General features: G+C 43.1%; 1 protein-coding gene across 8 annotated transcripts in view; it reads right to left on the minus strand.

The window, feature by feature from the left end:
* Positions 1-543: 543 nt before the first annotated feature.
* The window catches only part of rnf220a (ring finger protein 220a), a 159,347-nt gene continuing 146,806 nt past the window's right edge, over positions 544-13,084 (minus strand). For 4 of the 8 annotated variants that reach the window (XM_046409043.1, XM_046409047.1, XM_046409045.1 and 1 more), the window contains exons 12-15: positions 8,430-8,541; positions 5,676-5,870; positions 5,163-5,237; positions 544-2,293 (exon numbers count right to left, since the gene is read on the minus strand). In XM_046409043.1, the coding sequence (XP_046264999.1) occupies positions 2,222-2,293; positions 5,163-5,237; positions 5,676-5,870; positions 8,430-8,541 (454 nt within the window). In that variant the 3' untranslated portion in view covers positions 544-2,221. Of the gene's footprint in view, positions 2,294-5,162; positions 5,238-5,350; positions 5,459-5,675; positions 5,871-8,429; positions 8,542-13,084 lie in introns of those variants that run through there. The other 4 variants (XM_046409050.1, XM_046409049.1, XM_046409048.1 and 1 more) reach the window with 2 other exon arrangements.

Below are 13,084 nucleotides of genomic sequence, written 5' to 3' on the forward strand. Positions count from 1 at the left end.
GGTTTTTGCAATTTTGTGGACTGACTGGTCTTCAGTTCTTAAAATAATGATGGACTGTTGTCTCTCTTTACTTAGCTGATTGGTTCTTGCCATATTATGAATTCTAACAGTTGTCACATAGAGCTGTCAGCTGTGTACCAACCTGAATTCTGCACAACACAACTGATGGTCCCAACCTCATTAAGAAGGCAAGATATTCCACAAATTAACCCTGACAAGGCACACCTGCGAAGTGAAAACCATTTCAGGTGACAACATCATGAAGCTCATCAAGAGAAGGCCAAGGGTTTGCAGCACTGTCAACAAAGCAAATAGTGGCTACTTCGAGTAATCTAAAATATAAAACATATTTAGAGTTATTTAACTTTTTTTCTTTGCTACATAATTCCATACATCCTGTTTCATATATTTGATGTCTTCAGTATGTATCTACAATGTAAAAAGTAGTAAAAATAAAGAAAAAACACTGAAGGAGAAGGTGTGTCCAAACTTTTGACTGGTAGTCTAAATAAAGTCCCTTTGTGTGATAACAAGACCACTCACGGTATTTGAGAAGTTTTATTTTTTCTTTTTTTCAGCATTTCTTACAACAATACAGACGTCACAGAATACATAGTTTTACAAACACAAAGCACACCACCACCTTGGTTGCTGCTGCTGCTGCTGCCGCCATAAGGGGAAGGGGGCGGGAGATGCTGCGGGTTCTGGAGGTTGCCAGTTCAGCCTCGGCAATCCCTTCCTTGCAGAGACTTCCCTGCCATTTCGGGACCTTTTTGCAGCATAGCATATGATGGAACAATGGGAAAAGCTTCTTTTTGAGACATGTAGGGGTCAAACCAAATGTTTCTAGACTATGATGTGAGCATGATGTCACCCCAAATGAGAGGAAGCAGAAACTGAGGTTAAAAGAAGAGGCTCAGTTGGACAGTGTAGTAACTAAAGGGCAGTTTCATCGTTCTGCACAATTCAATAAAACTAAAAAGAAAAAAAAAAAGATCTTTCCTTGATTTTTTTTTCAGGGTACTCTGCAGAAAAATTACACCACCTAAATCTTGACCATCTAGTCTTGAGTATTAATTATTACTTAAATTTTTATTCCTGTACAGTGAAATAAAACTTCAATGGATCTTCAAATGATCTTTTTTTAAAAATACAGAAGGCTTCTATTATTCAGCCATTTTTTCCCCCAAACATCGTTCCCAAACCCTTCCAACTAAAAACAGGACTTTGATATTATATACTTCTGTGTGTGTCTGCTGATGGTAAGATGTGCGCTTGTGTTTGCATTTATGTGTTTGCATGTGTGTGTGTGTGCATGTGCATGTGTGTGTATGTGTGTGAACTCTATGTCATTTACACCCAACATTGTAAACATACATAGAACTATATTACATGTGCTTGCACTGCATCTTGGAGGGGAAGAAATTTTGGTTTACTTCACTAGAACACCACAAAAGAGGGAAGAAGAGGAGAGAGGGGCTCGCGAGAAGAAGAGGTGGTGAAAGAAGAGGAACAAGGAGGAGTGTCACTCCTTTTCAAGGTTGTGAGGTTTTTCTCAGTTTGGTTGAAAGCTCAGTTTTAGTGGGCAGGCCCTTTTGTAAAATTCTCATAAGCAACAGGGTCATGTAGGATAAGAGTTTTCTCTCCGGATTAGGGGACAAAGTAACAAGAAGCTTTCTGTAGAGACTTCACGGTAGAGCCTGTTGTCCAGCACCACTATGATGTCAAAGAAGAGCTAAAGGGGAAAAAGTCTTAATATTCTGTGTTAAAAAGTTCCTTTCAGCTCCAGCTGCATGAAGCGAACAGGTCTCAGCAGGGCTTAGCTGGGTGTTGGAGGTCTCCCCTGACAAAAAGTCCTTCAGTGTTACATGTACAGGAAGTCATGTCAGTGAGGCAGAGGAAAACAAGCCTGTCGACCAGTGGGATTGCAAGTCTCTGTGATTTTTAATTTTTATTTATTTATTTTTTGTGGCCAGCCAGAAAGTCAGTGAGTGCTGCTCAGTCATTCAGGTTCATCCAGTTTTAACCTCCTTGAAGAATCAGTGGAGTCTCGGGGACTGCTGTCTCGTCTCTGCACGCTCACCAAGAGTCTGGAGCTGCCAACCGCAAAAGGGGGAAAACAAATGATGATCGACGGGGGGGGTGATGAAATCCAAGACAAGAGGAGGAATGGTTTGGCAGGACGAAGAGGTGAGGCGTGGGTAGGGGCTGTGTGTGCTCTTTACAAGTAGACACGCCTCAGGTCTCCAGGTGAGGTGATGGTGTTGCACTGCGGGCACAGCTTCTTGTTCCCCTGTGGTGAAGGGAGGGATGATAGTTAGCTACAAAAGCATCCACTCTGACTAAAGATTATTGTTTTGACAGTTTACCAATTCTTGACAGGTGAGCAAAAATTTGTTATAAAACTACTACTTCCTCCTCCCCATGTGTAAATGTTAATCCACCTCCCACAGGCCTCCCTCCTGCCCTCCTCCTCACTCCTTTGATAGTGTGCCATCTGCAGTAAAGCAGCAGGTGATAATATGCAACACAGGGCTGACGGTGTAAAAACAATCAGACTGGGTGGTCTCTACCACCGTCCTCCACCTTTCTTGCGTTGGTGACCGCTGGCTGCAGGCAAGTTCTCATCAACGGTTTTCGCTGTGCTGTTTTTGCATTGGCCACAGATGTATGAACAAATATACAAGTCACAATAGATTATGGAAATAAATAAAGCATAGTGGAACATGTGGAGTTAGAGAAAAGAGGAAGCTGTGGGAATTACTTTTATGTCATTCCATTTTACGATGAGGAGGTTTCGCAAGAAGCTTCCCTTACCAACATGTAATGTCTACATGTTATACCACCCTGAAAACTGATATGTTTGAGCTACAAAACCCACCATCACAAAAGCATCTCCTTGTTATTTGGAGAGCTTCATCAGTCCGCTGTAATGTGTGCAGAAGGTGTGTAAAACACACACTGTGTGACATCTAACACAGGTACAACAGAATCTCACAACTGGAGCACCTGCACCTTCCACAACCTTAAGATTTATGGGCTTCTTTTCCCGTAAGCCACTGAATAAACTCTTTTGGAGTGGGTGCATAGACTAAGGTAGGCCGTAGAGCAAACACACACACTCTGACTGAGGTAGGGCAGGACTCTCACACCGTCCTGCGAAGAAGACCTGTGGCTCCAAAATACTCATAACTCCAAAGAGAAGAAGGAAGAAAGAAAAGTGTGTGAGGCAAAATAAGAGATTAAAGTGGGTGGACCAGGGAGGATGTGTTGAGAAGTCAGGAGTGGTTTTAAAACTGATGTGCACTGGATTCTGCAGCAGCACTGTGGGCAATGGTGATAATCAGCTCAGGGGCAGACACTATCTTTTCTGACTTCTTTTTAAATACTAAACTTTAATGAACAGTCTATTAAATGACAGACACACATTAGTTGGTCCCTGAAAAGGTGCTAAGGTTTGTAACCCAGCCTGTTTCTGTGGAACGTATACAGGTTTACACGCTTAAGGATGCTTATAGAAAAAGGAAGAAACTTTTCCTCAGTCTCAGTCTGGAATGTTCTATCAAGTTTTCCTCATTTCAAATGTCCTAACTTTTACTAATACATATATGTCAGCATGAACCCAGGACCAGTCTGCTTTCCCTTTCAGTTGGACTGAAAACACCACAAACGTCTGACCGGTGAGGTCTAATCCTATATTCTTTTTAAGAGACTCATTTGTAACATATGAGAAGCATCTCTGATCTGACTCTGTGACGCTCCAAGATACACGAGAACTAAATCTGTACATCTCACACACTGTGTGAAGGAGCCTTCTTCCTGTTTGTTTGCACGCCTGTCAAAGCAGTGCACTCCTGTTTAGTGTGGTCGGTAAGAGTGTGTGGGTGTGTGCCCGTCACGCTGCGCTCCAGCTGCCTCGCTCATTAAAGTGGTAAGGGGCTGAGCTGACGTTAACTAGATTCCAGGCATTTACTTTGATCAGCTTGGCCCTCGCAATTTTATAGCTGTCTCCAGGCTATGGGTTTAATACCACATACATTAGACCAATGACGGCTGCGTGTGCGCCTGCACACACACAGTACTCAGGTACATAGCAGATGGAAACAATGGGGCTCAGTCAAGAACATTTTCTTAGAGCTTATATTAAAAAAAAAAAATTTGACGACTGTTTCTTCTCAGGTGAAGTTCTTTGTGAGTCAGTAGTGAGATCATAGCGGTCCACACAATCATCAGCACATTTAAATACCTAATTACACCTGAATATGAACAGAAATTCATTTCAGCCTCGCTTATGCAGTTAGTAAAAAATACTTTTAGTTGAATAATGCACATATGTATATGAGAACTTCTGTGAATACAGCACAGTAATGTGCACAAACCTTTGGTCATCATTTTTTTGCCATTCCCCCTCTCTCTCCCCGTGTTAGGTCCTGTAATTATACTAAATACAATATCAAAGGGAATTTATGGTGGGGAACTGCTTGTTAGTAATTGCTAATGTGCGTCACAACTGGCAACTGATGTTTAATAGACAGACCCACTGAGGTGAAGGAACAATGAGACTTGAGAGTAGGAAAGACAGAAGACAGTGGGATGAGAGAGGAAAAAGAAAACAACGAAGCTTCCTTCACTGTTTTCTTTGAGGAGGAGGAATTAAAAGAGAACCAGTGAGGACACTGTTTATCCTCCCAGCAGCAGAAACACTGTGCTACATTTACCACTTTGGCCTCAGCTAATTACACACTACTGAATATATTAGACTAACTAATAACCAACAAAAACCACTGTGTGTGTGTGTGTGTGTGTGTGTGTGTGTGTGCGCGCACGCGTACAGACCTCCGGCACTAAGCAGAACTCATTGGAAGTTCGAGTTGACCACTTTATTCCAACATTTTAACAAGCCTTTTGGGGACCATTCCATCTAAGCTTTTCCCCCCACTGAGAACTGGAAGTGTTTGCATTGCCTCGATTTTGTGTGTGTGTGTGGTAAAAGAACAGGTCATTTGGGGAACATTCCATTTTAGTTCCTCCCTATGGGGCACTGCTACAGAGAGAAACTCACTGACTATGAAATGAGGCTGCGATAACTGCATGTCATAAGGAGCTGCCCTGCAGCACAAAGGAGTGTGTGTGTGTGGACAAGTATGTGAGTTTGTGCGTACCAGAGTCCTGAGCCAGCATTCTTCGCAATGGACGTGCCAGCACTGGATGGAGGTGAGCGGCATTGTGTAGGAGTCCTACAAGCAATGGGAGAGAGAAAGAGAGAGAGTGAGAGAAACTGAAATTAGGCTTAATTCAAAAGGAAACACACGTGTCAGTTAACAACAACAACAATACATCACTGCTCATTCCCTGACTGACAGCATCAAACCACTAACCATGAAACAACACAGCCAACAGCCACAGAACCACTGAGCAAGGCAGCATGGGGAGGGGGTGGGGCAACTGAACCGGCAACCTGCACACACACACACACACGCATGGACACGATATCGGGCAGGCAACGAACAGGGACGGAGGGAAGCAGGCAGAGGGAGGAGATGAGGGAGAAAGTCATGAATGAACCCAATCTCAATGAGGGCTCTTTTCTTTTCCTCTCGAAAAGAACTCAGAGATGACAGAGGAAGGGAGGAGGGTGGGAGGAAGTGGAGCGGAGGAGGGAGGGAGTGCCTTACCCTCCGTAGAGGCTGTGGGAGGAGCCTCTTTATGCTGCTGCTGTAGCCACCAATCACAAGGCCCCTGTATAGGCAGTACAGGCCGAGGGGGAGGGACTTAGGCTGCCTCTCTCCGACCTCATTGGCCAGTGGCCGGGGCCCTGGCCACGCCCCTAGGCTCTTGATCTCTGCGCCTGAATGGGTAGCAGGCTTCCTCTGCGGAAGGGAAGGGTCGGGGTGAGGGAGGAGAGGGGGGAGGCGAAAGGTGGCAGCTATTCATAGAGGTGGGCTAGTACTGATCGCGCACACACAAACGCCACAATGTAACAAAACCGCGGGATCAAACACACAGACCACACACACGCATACAGATGAGAGTCTGCACAGACCAACTGTTCGAGAAGTTCCCATCTCTGCTCACACTGACTTTGTTTTGTCAAATAACGACAAACGTGAATGCTGATGACTTGGCTAAGTTGCTGACGCCGCCTGCAGACTGATGCAAGGAGTATGGCATAATGAATATTATTGCATTTAATGTATTCTGTTACTGTTGAAGAAAGGTTTAGGATTTTTATTTTATCTCTTTGATTACAATGTGATACTGCATTAGTAAGGATTTGTTTAAACTTTTAGAGGTGCAGCTAATGACAAATATTGAACTAAATGTCTTACTTATCCACTGATTTCCACTGACACTGCTAAAACAAGAACTCTGAGCTAAGGTTACATGATTTTGAGGCTCACTGTGATGATGCTGACATGCAAGTGTTCATCATCGTACTAGAAGTGATACAAACAACTAACTTCATTATCAATGAATCTGTCAATTAGTCAATTGGTCTGTGGGAAAATGGTGAAAAATCACAATTTCCTATATCTAAAGATGACTTTTTCAAATGTCATCATTTATCCAACCAGCAGTTCAAAACCAAAGATATTCAGTCTGCTACCACAGAAGGTGAAATTAAACAGAAAATCAAACCAGAGTTTTATTCTGGATTGTCACAATAGTTGCTAATCGTCACAGCTCTGAATGGTTCCATTAATGACTAAATTCCATTAACCTTGCGGATACAAGAAGGTGGCAAGCTGGGTGTGGTGAGTGGTTATGGTCCTTAGTATTTGATTTTGAGGATATATCACGTCTACTTGAACAAATACACGACCTTTATGCTGATGAGCACCTTCACAGTTAGGTGATATAAGCAAATATCAGTCTTACATGTTTATATTAGCAAGGAGTAACTTATGTCAACAGCATTACTTTTTTATAGTATCATGCTTCTTATTAGATGAATAAATGTATTACCTCCAGAAATCTGAACAAAACAAGGCTGACTTCCTACAATGACCAGTAGATGGGAGTAGAAACCCACTGACGAGACCAAACCACAGCACCAAGCTCGCTGCCGGACCAGGAACTTGGCTGCGGCAGGAGAGTGCTTGTTTTCTACTGACATGCAGCTACCTGAGCGCTGAAGGTTATGAACCATGCACAAGAGTTTTACTGACTGAATCATAACTCTGAAGGCTGGAGTGGAAATCTCTTGCTCCTCTAAATGTTTCCAGCTTAGAGCAACCTGATGGCTTTATGATCAGACACAATGACAGGGAAGGAGCACAGTGACAAGATAAAGACAGATTAGTGGTAAGGTCTGTGTGAATGCTCTACACGTATTTGTGTTTTTCTATGTGTATGTGTGTGTGTGCGTGTGTGTGAGATGACAGACAGTGACAGATGAGTGTAGAAGAGCCGCGTGTCCATGGGGCAGCGAGTGATCGATCGCTGTGCCTTGCCCTCTGTGTCACCTCAGGCACCCAGCGACCTTTAGGAAGCGCAGGCGTTGGTAATTACACGGTTTTCTCTCTCTCTCTCTCTCGCTCACACGCACACACACACACGGGATGCCAACACTGTACTGTCCACAAGCCTGAAGGATGACAGGATGGGTACTTGACACAAAGTGGGGAACACAAACACTACAGGGGATTCTAAGCATCGGATGAACACTGACAACGTCCCTCAATCTGCCTGATATTGTCACAGATGAGCATTTGGCTTATATTATTGATCCTGGAGTCCAATCAATTACCGATACATGCTGTAAAGCCCAGGGAAAAGCTGGGGGTCACAACTAGATTCAATCTCTTACATGTGCTGCCCAGTAGTGAATGTACATTTTAAGTATCTGAATTTGTGACAGGACCCTGTCAGGTTTTGAAATCCAATTGTGCATTTCCTATACAGGGCGCTTGGTTTAAATCAGATGGTAAAACAATACTTGCAATACTGGTACTTGTGTATCAGCACACATTCAGCTTACTTGCAAAGCCATGCAAAGAGCATAAACCAACACCACATGACAGCAACACAACAAAAAGCTACTTCCACAGGAAAAGGAGATGCAGTTCACACAGTTCCTACATGCACACAGTAAGGAGCATCCAGCAAACAACACAATGCTCTTAAGATCATTCAATATGCCTTCTGTTGATTACCACTACAGATCCTGGATTGGGACACACTGTCCATTTGTGATCAGTTGGAAATTTGAGGCTCACACAAAGCAAAGAGCAATGTCCTTCTTGAGAGGATTTTCCCCAGGGTTCGTGGGAAGTTAGATGCTACTAGTAACACTGGCACTAATCCTCTAAACCATGGCCGAGCTTCTAAGTTGTACCACATGAAGTTCTACATGTGCATCTTATGACACTGTCACAAAGTTCCCATTAAGGGCTGATGTGCACACAATCAGAGAATATTATACTCACCATGCAGATGAGACACTTGTATCGGTCTCCTCTCAGTATCTGCCTCTCCAGCTCTCTGATTCGAGCCTTCAGGGCCTCCATGGTGGTAGCTGTGGACTCCTCCTCTGTTACCCTGTGGCAGGAAGAAAGACCGAAGAAGAGATGTTTAGCTTTCTTGTTTGTTTTTTTTTTCAGACATATGGATGCACAAGAGACAGTGCCTAACAATGCTGCCCTATTTTTCTAACATCTCAGGTTAACCTCCTCTGAAACTCCTCTCTTAAGTTTTTCCATCTACACCTTACAGTTTATCCTCTTCTCCTCATGTCCTTACTTCACCGACCTCCTGATCTTCCTGCCCTTAAACAGCCTCTGATTAATGTGTAGCATGATAACACAAAATGTGCATTTAACACTGTTCGACAGCATATCAAGCAGCCATAACTAAATCAATACGGCTGACGCACAGACCACAACGCTGCTGCTGCTGATTTGGCACAGTGAGACGGGGCCGCACGAGCCAGCTGCTGTTTATTATAGCCATCCGTGCATTCTCTGGCGAGATGCAATTGCAGTCTGTGTGTGTTAAAAAAGAAGTGTGTGTGTGTTTATGGTGATATGGTCATTTTGCAGCCTGATAGATAGCTGATCTATGGTATTGATCTGGATGGGGAAGGACACGCGGAGAGAGGTAAGGGAGGGTGAGAGTAGAAGAGAACGATAAGTGGCTCTGTGCGTGTGTGTTTGTGTTTGTGTGTGAAGCCTAGGATATGGCTTCATTTCCAGCATTCGCAAGCAGCAGGGGCTGCAGAGAAAAGAAACAAGAAAACTTTGACTCAATTTCCTATCAAGAGCCACGATTTTGTAAATCCATTTTTACTGTATGCAGCATCAATGGTTTTACCTCTTTCCTACCTTTAAACGAGCTCATTAAAATAAATTGAATATTTAAACTAAATTGAAGATTAAATTAAAATTAAACATTTCACGTTTGCATGGACATTACCAGACTTGTTCAAACACACACTGTGAAGCTTAGCAGAGAAGTCTTACATTTGCCATGAGTTCATTTTAGAAACTTGTCCTGGAGCAACAAAAACTTTTGACACAACTGCAGACCTCAGATTTACCAAATGGAGAACCTAATGATGTCTAAAAATCTGTTTTTTTAAATACACTAGTAGAGCTTGACTGAGAATTCTGAATTCTGATTGGCTGACAGGTGCCCATTACTATCTTGGAACTAAACAGCATAACCAGACCTCTGATGAGGCTTGTGTCAAAATTATGACCACATTCAATACATTGCAGAAAGCAGCAGTTTCCTCTGCTGTAGTTTGATGTTGTTTCTATGCGTGTAACAGAGTTTCTTGCTCCGTCTTCTGAAATGTACATCTCTCATTCTCTATTTAAGAATGTTATTTTATGACACTTAAAAATAAAGAGTGAGATGAAATGTCTGTTTTTTAGGCAGCTGACTGATCTTTAATTTGATTACTTAGGACCAGAGCTATAATGATTGGTTATTGAACTGATTAGTTGAAAATCAAACTACAGTTGTGAATTGGAATATACACGATGCAAATTATTATGCCGCCTTTCTCTCTCAGTTTTCAGCCTCTTCAATGTCTCACACATTCTGCTTCCTCTGTTTCATATCTTTATAAACGAATTATCTTCTGGCTGTGGACTCAACTGAAGAAACAATATGGATTCAACAACTGTTCTTTTCTTCTGCATCATCCATTACAGCAGTAACATTTGTCAGGATTTAAGCTTATTCTACACAGCAGTCAGATGTCAGTACCAGCTACAGAGCAACACAAGTGATGAACTGGTTTTGCTCAGCAACATTTCAGCAGGTTGACAGTTGTCACGGGCACTAAAGTCCTCCTGCTGAAGGACAGCCGCCCTAAACACTGAACTATTCTGCCACCACAGATGTAACGGCAGGAGATTTTTCCTCCATGAGGTCTCTGGGAAAAGCTGACCTGCTATAGCTCCCCCCTGTAACCCCATCACCGTCCTGTGTCTATAAAGACAAAGTCGGGACTCCAAGCCTGACTCGCCACTCCATGCCCTATAAACTGCTTTACCCTCTCCTCTTATTAGTTCAGAGCTTGTAAAAAGCCATTTAGCCTTGATTAGCCTGCTAACTTATAAAGCGTCAGTAGACTCCAGGCTGGACCAGACTGGACAGAGGTTGTCCCTCAAACAAAGCTGTCTCTTTCTTTTAACAGCTCCAATAAAGGCTGGTGTCATGCAGTCCAGCCAACTCTGCCAATGGGCTCTCCTTCCTCATCCGAAGTAAACAGATGAGAAAAAAAAGTCTTACTCCTTCAAAAGTATTCTCCTTTTCGTCCACCAACTCTCGTCTTTCATGTCATCTCTATCATTCTTTCTCTACAATGAATATTCATTCGTCGCAGCAGATTTATAGAAAACCACATTCAAAAGTTGTTTAATTTCCCAAAGCTGTAAAAAGACATGCTAATCTATCTTTACACGGCTGTGGCCATCTTAACAGCCTGACAGGGAGGAGGAGGGGGAAGTAAGAGAGGGTGGTGGAGGCAGAGAGATTTAATGGAGGTAAAAAAGGAGAACAGGATGATTTCACAGTGCCAAGGAAAGGAAAGACAACTCTCTTGGGCTAAATTTGACACACAGAGAGATAAACAACCTCTCACATGGCAAGAAGCACAAGTGAAAATCCTTGAGTTTCAAGCCTTGATGCTATTTGTGTGTGTCACTGGTTTAAGCTGGCTCAGGGGTTTTCAACCTTTACAGTCGTGGAGGCAGAATGATAAAATTTATGTCACTCTGGGACACCGGCTTAGCAAACCTGTCATGTAGACTTGCAGAAACAAGCTAACAGTTCAATTTGGGTTCTAACCTAAAATGTAAGGGATTCATGGGTGAGTTGAGTCTGAGTTGGCTTCTACTCCGCATAACAGCAAGTTTCCATGCATGCGGCTACCAAGGGGAGGTTATTTATGCAGCTAGTATACGATGCACAGATTTTGATCGTGATTTGCGAGGTTGTATGAATGCAGGTACTGGTGGTGTTACAACTGTGATGTGTTATATCAGGCTGCTGCAAAAGTTTGATGGGATAATAAATAAAAAGTTGTGAATCACCCAGCATGTTAGCGTTGGGGTTCGACAGCTCTCAGCTGCATCTGCTCACTGAATCAGAATCCTTATTGGAAGTAAAAGTGTAGCTTCCATTATATGCATGTCCAGGACCTTATTTTTACATAAATATACATAAAATAACTTACACATATCTCTAAAATAATAAGGTCCTAGTTCTCAAACTGACTGTGTGACTCTGACTACTACAATTGTTGTTATATGATCAGCAGGATCATTTCACTACAGATCACTCACTGCTCTGCTGGTCTTGTTGAGCTAAGAAAACGCACAACAGCATTTGCAAATGGACCACGAAAGTGGTGTTTGAGAGTGGCGCTTCTTTCTCTAATAAATGATCACTGGCCAAGCATGGACATATTCAACCAGCAGTGTTTGACAGTGTTGAGTATGAGAGAAAACTTGAGAGAAAACTGAATGCTTTGTACATTGATCTCTTCCAATAAAATAAGCACAGGAACTCCAGATATTTACTGGGATGTTCTGCACATCTGTTTGCTCTGTGTTTGTGCACCGTTGTGAGCACAATTTGTGAGCACACTGGGACGACGCTCTGGCTCGCTCGGTTTTAACTGAAGCTGTGGCCTTGATCTGGAGGTCTGGCATCATAAAACCTGAGCAACCAATACTGAAATACAACTAACAGTCGCATAACATGCTCCTATTCCAACTTAGTTACTGGCCCACAGGGCTTTTTGAATGTGTGCATGCGTGTGTGAGTGAAAGAAAGTGAAATTGCAGTGCATTTCCATCTCCAGTCATCCCTATGGCGACAAGCAAGCAAGAAAGCCTGACAGAGACAGATAGATGGCTGCGCCTCCCCTCTATTTAGCGCTCTGTCCCCAACGTGTGTGGGGCTATTTCTCATTTCATTACTGTGTGTGTGTCTGTGTGTAGCTGAAGACTTCCACCATCCATCTCAATCAGCCCTGTGTCTTAATCTACTGTCTACCTACATTTTGGTCTCACTAGGCTTACGAGCAAACACAAATGATATAATTACGTAAGAATTAATTCAAAAAACTATTTGAGCACAATATTCTAGCAAAAACTGCATCCACCAGGTACGGAAATAAATCTCCCACACATATGTGCTGTGAAAATAGCAGCGGTAAATCCCTTTAGAGCATCATTCTCTGCTGCACCCTGTTAACCGAGGCCTTAACTACACTGACACACCATGATAAAACATTTAAGTCACTATTGATTTCCCTTGCCTCTGCCCGACGTGTCTGTGTGTCTCTCTGCGTGTGTGTGTGTGTGTGTACAGGTCTCAGATGGCAAGAGGGAAGGGGAGGGCAGTGTTTTGTAAGTGCCTGAGAAAAATTGAGACAGAGGACAGGGAGAAAAGAGAAATGGGAAAGAGAAAGAAGGCAGAAAGAGAGAGAAATGTGTCTTAGCGACAACAATAAAGAGAAGAACAAGAGAGGAAGATGCAGCATGAGAGAGACTGGGCAGTCTGTGTGTCTGTGTGTAGAGGGGGGGAGGAGTGGAGAAATCTAGCTTCATCACTTCCAAATTGA

Source organism: Scatophagus argus, chromosome 13 (assembly GCF_020382885.2).
Source record: "Scatophagus argus isolate fScaArg1 chromosome 13, fScaArg1.pri, whole genome shotgun sequence".
NCBI classification, from domain to species: domain Eukaryota; kingdom Metazoa; phylum Chordata; class Actinopteri; family Scatophagidae; genus Scatophagus; species Scatophagus argus.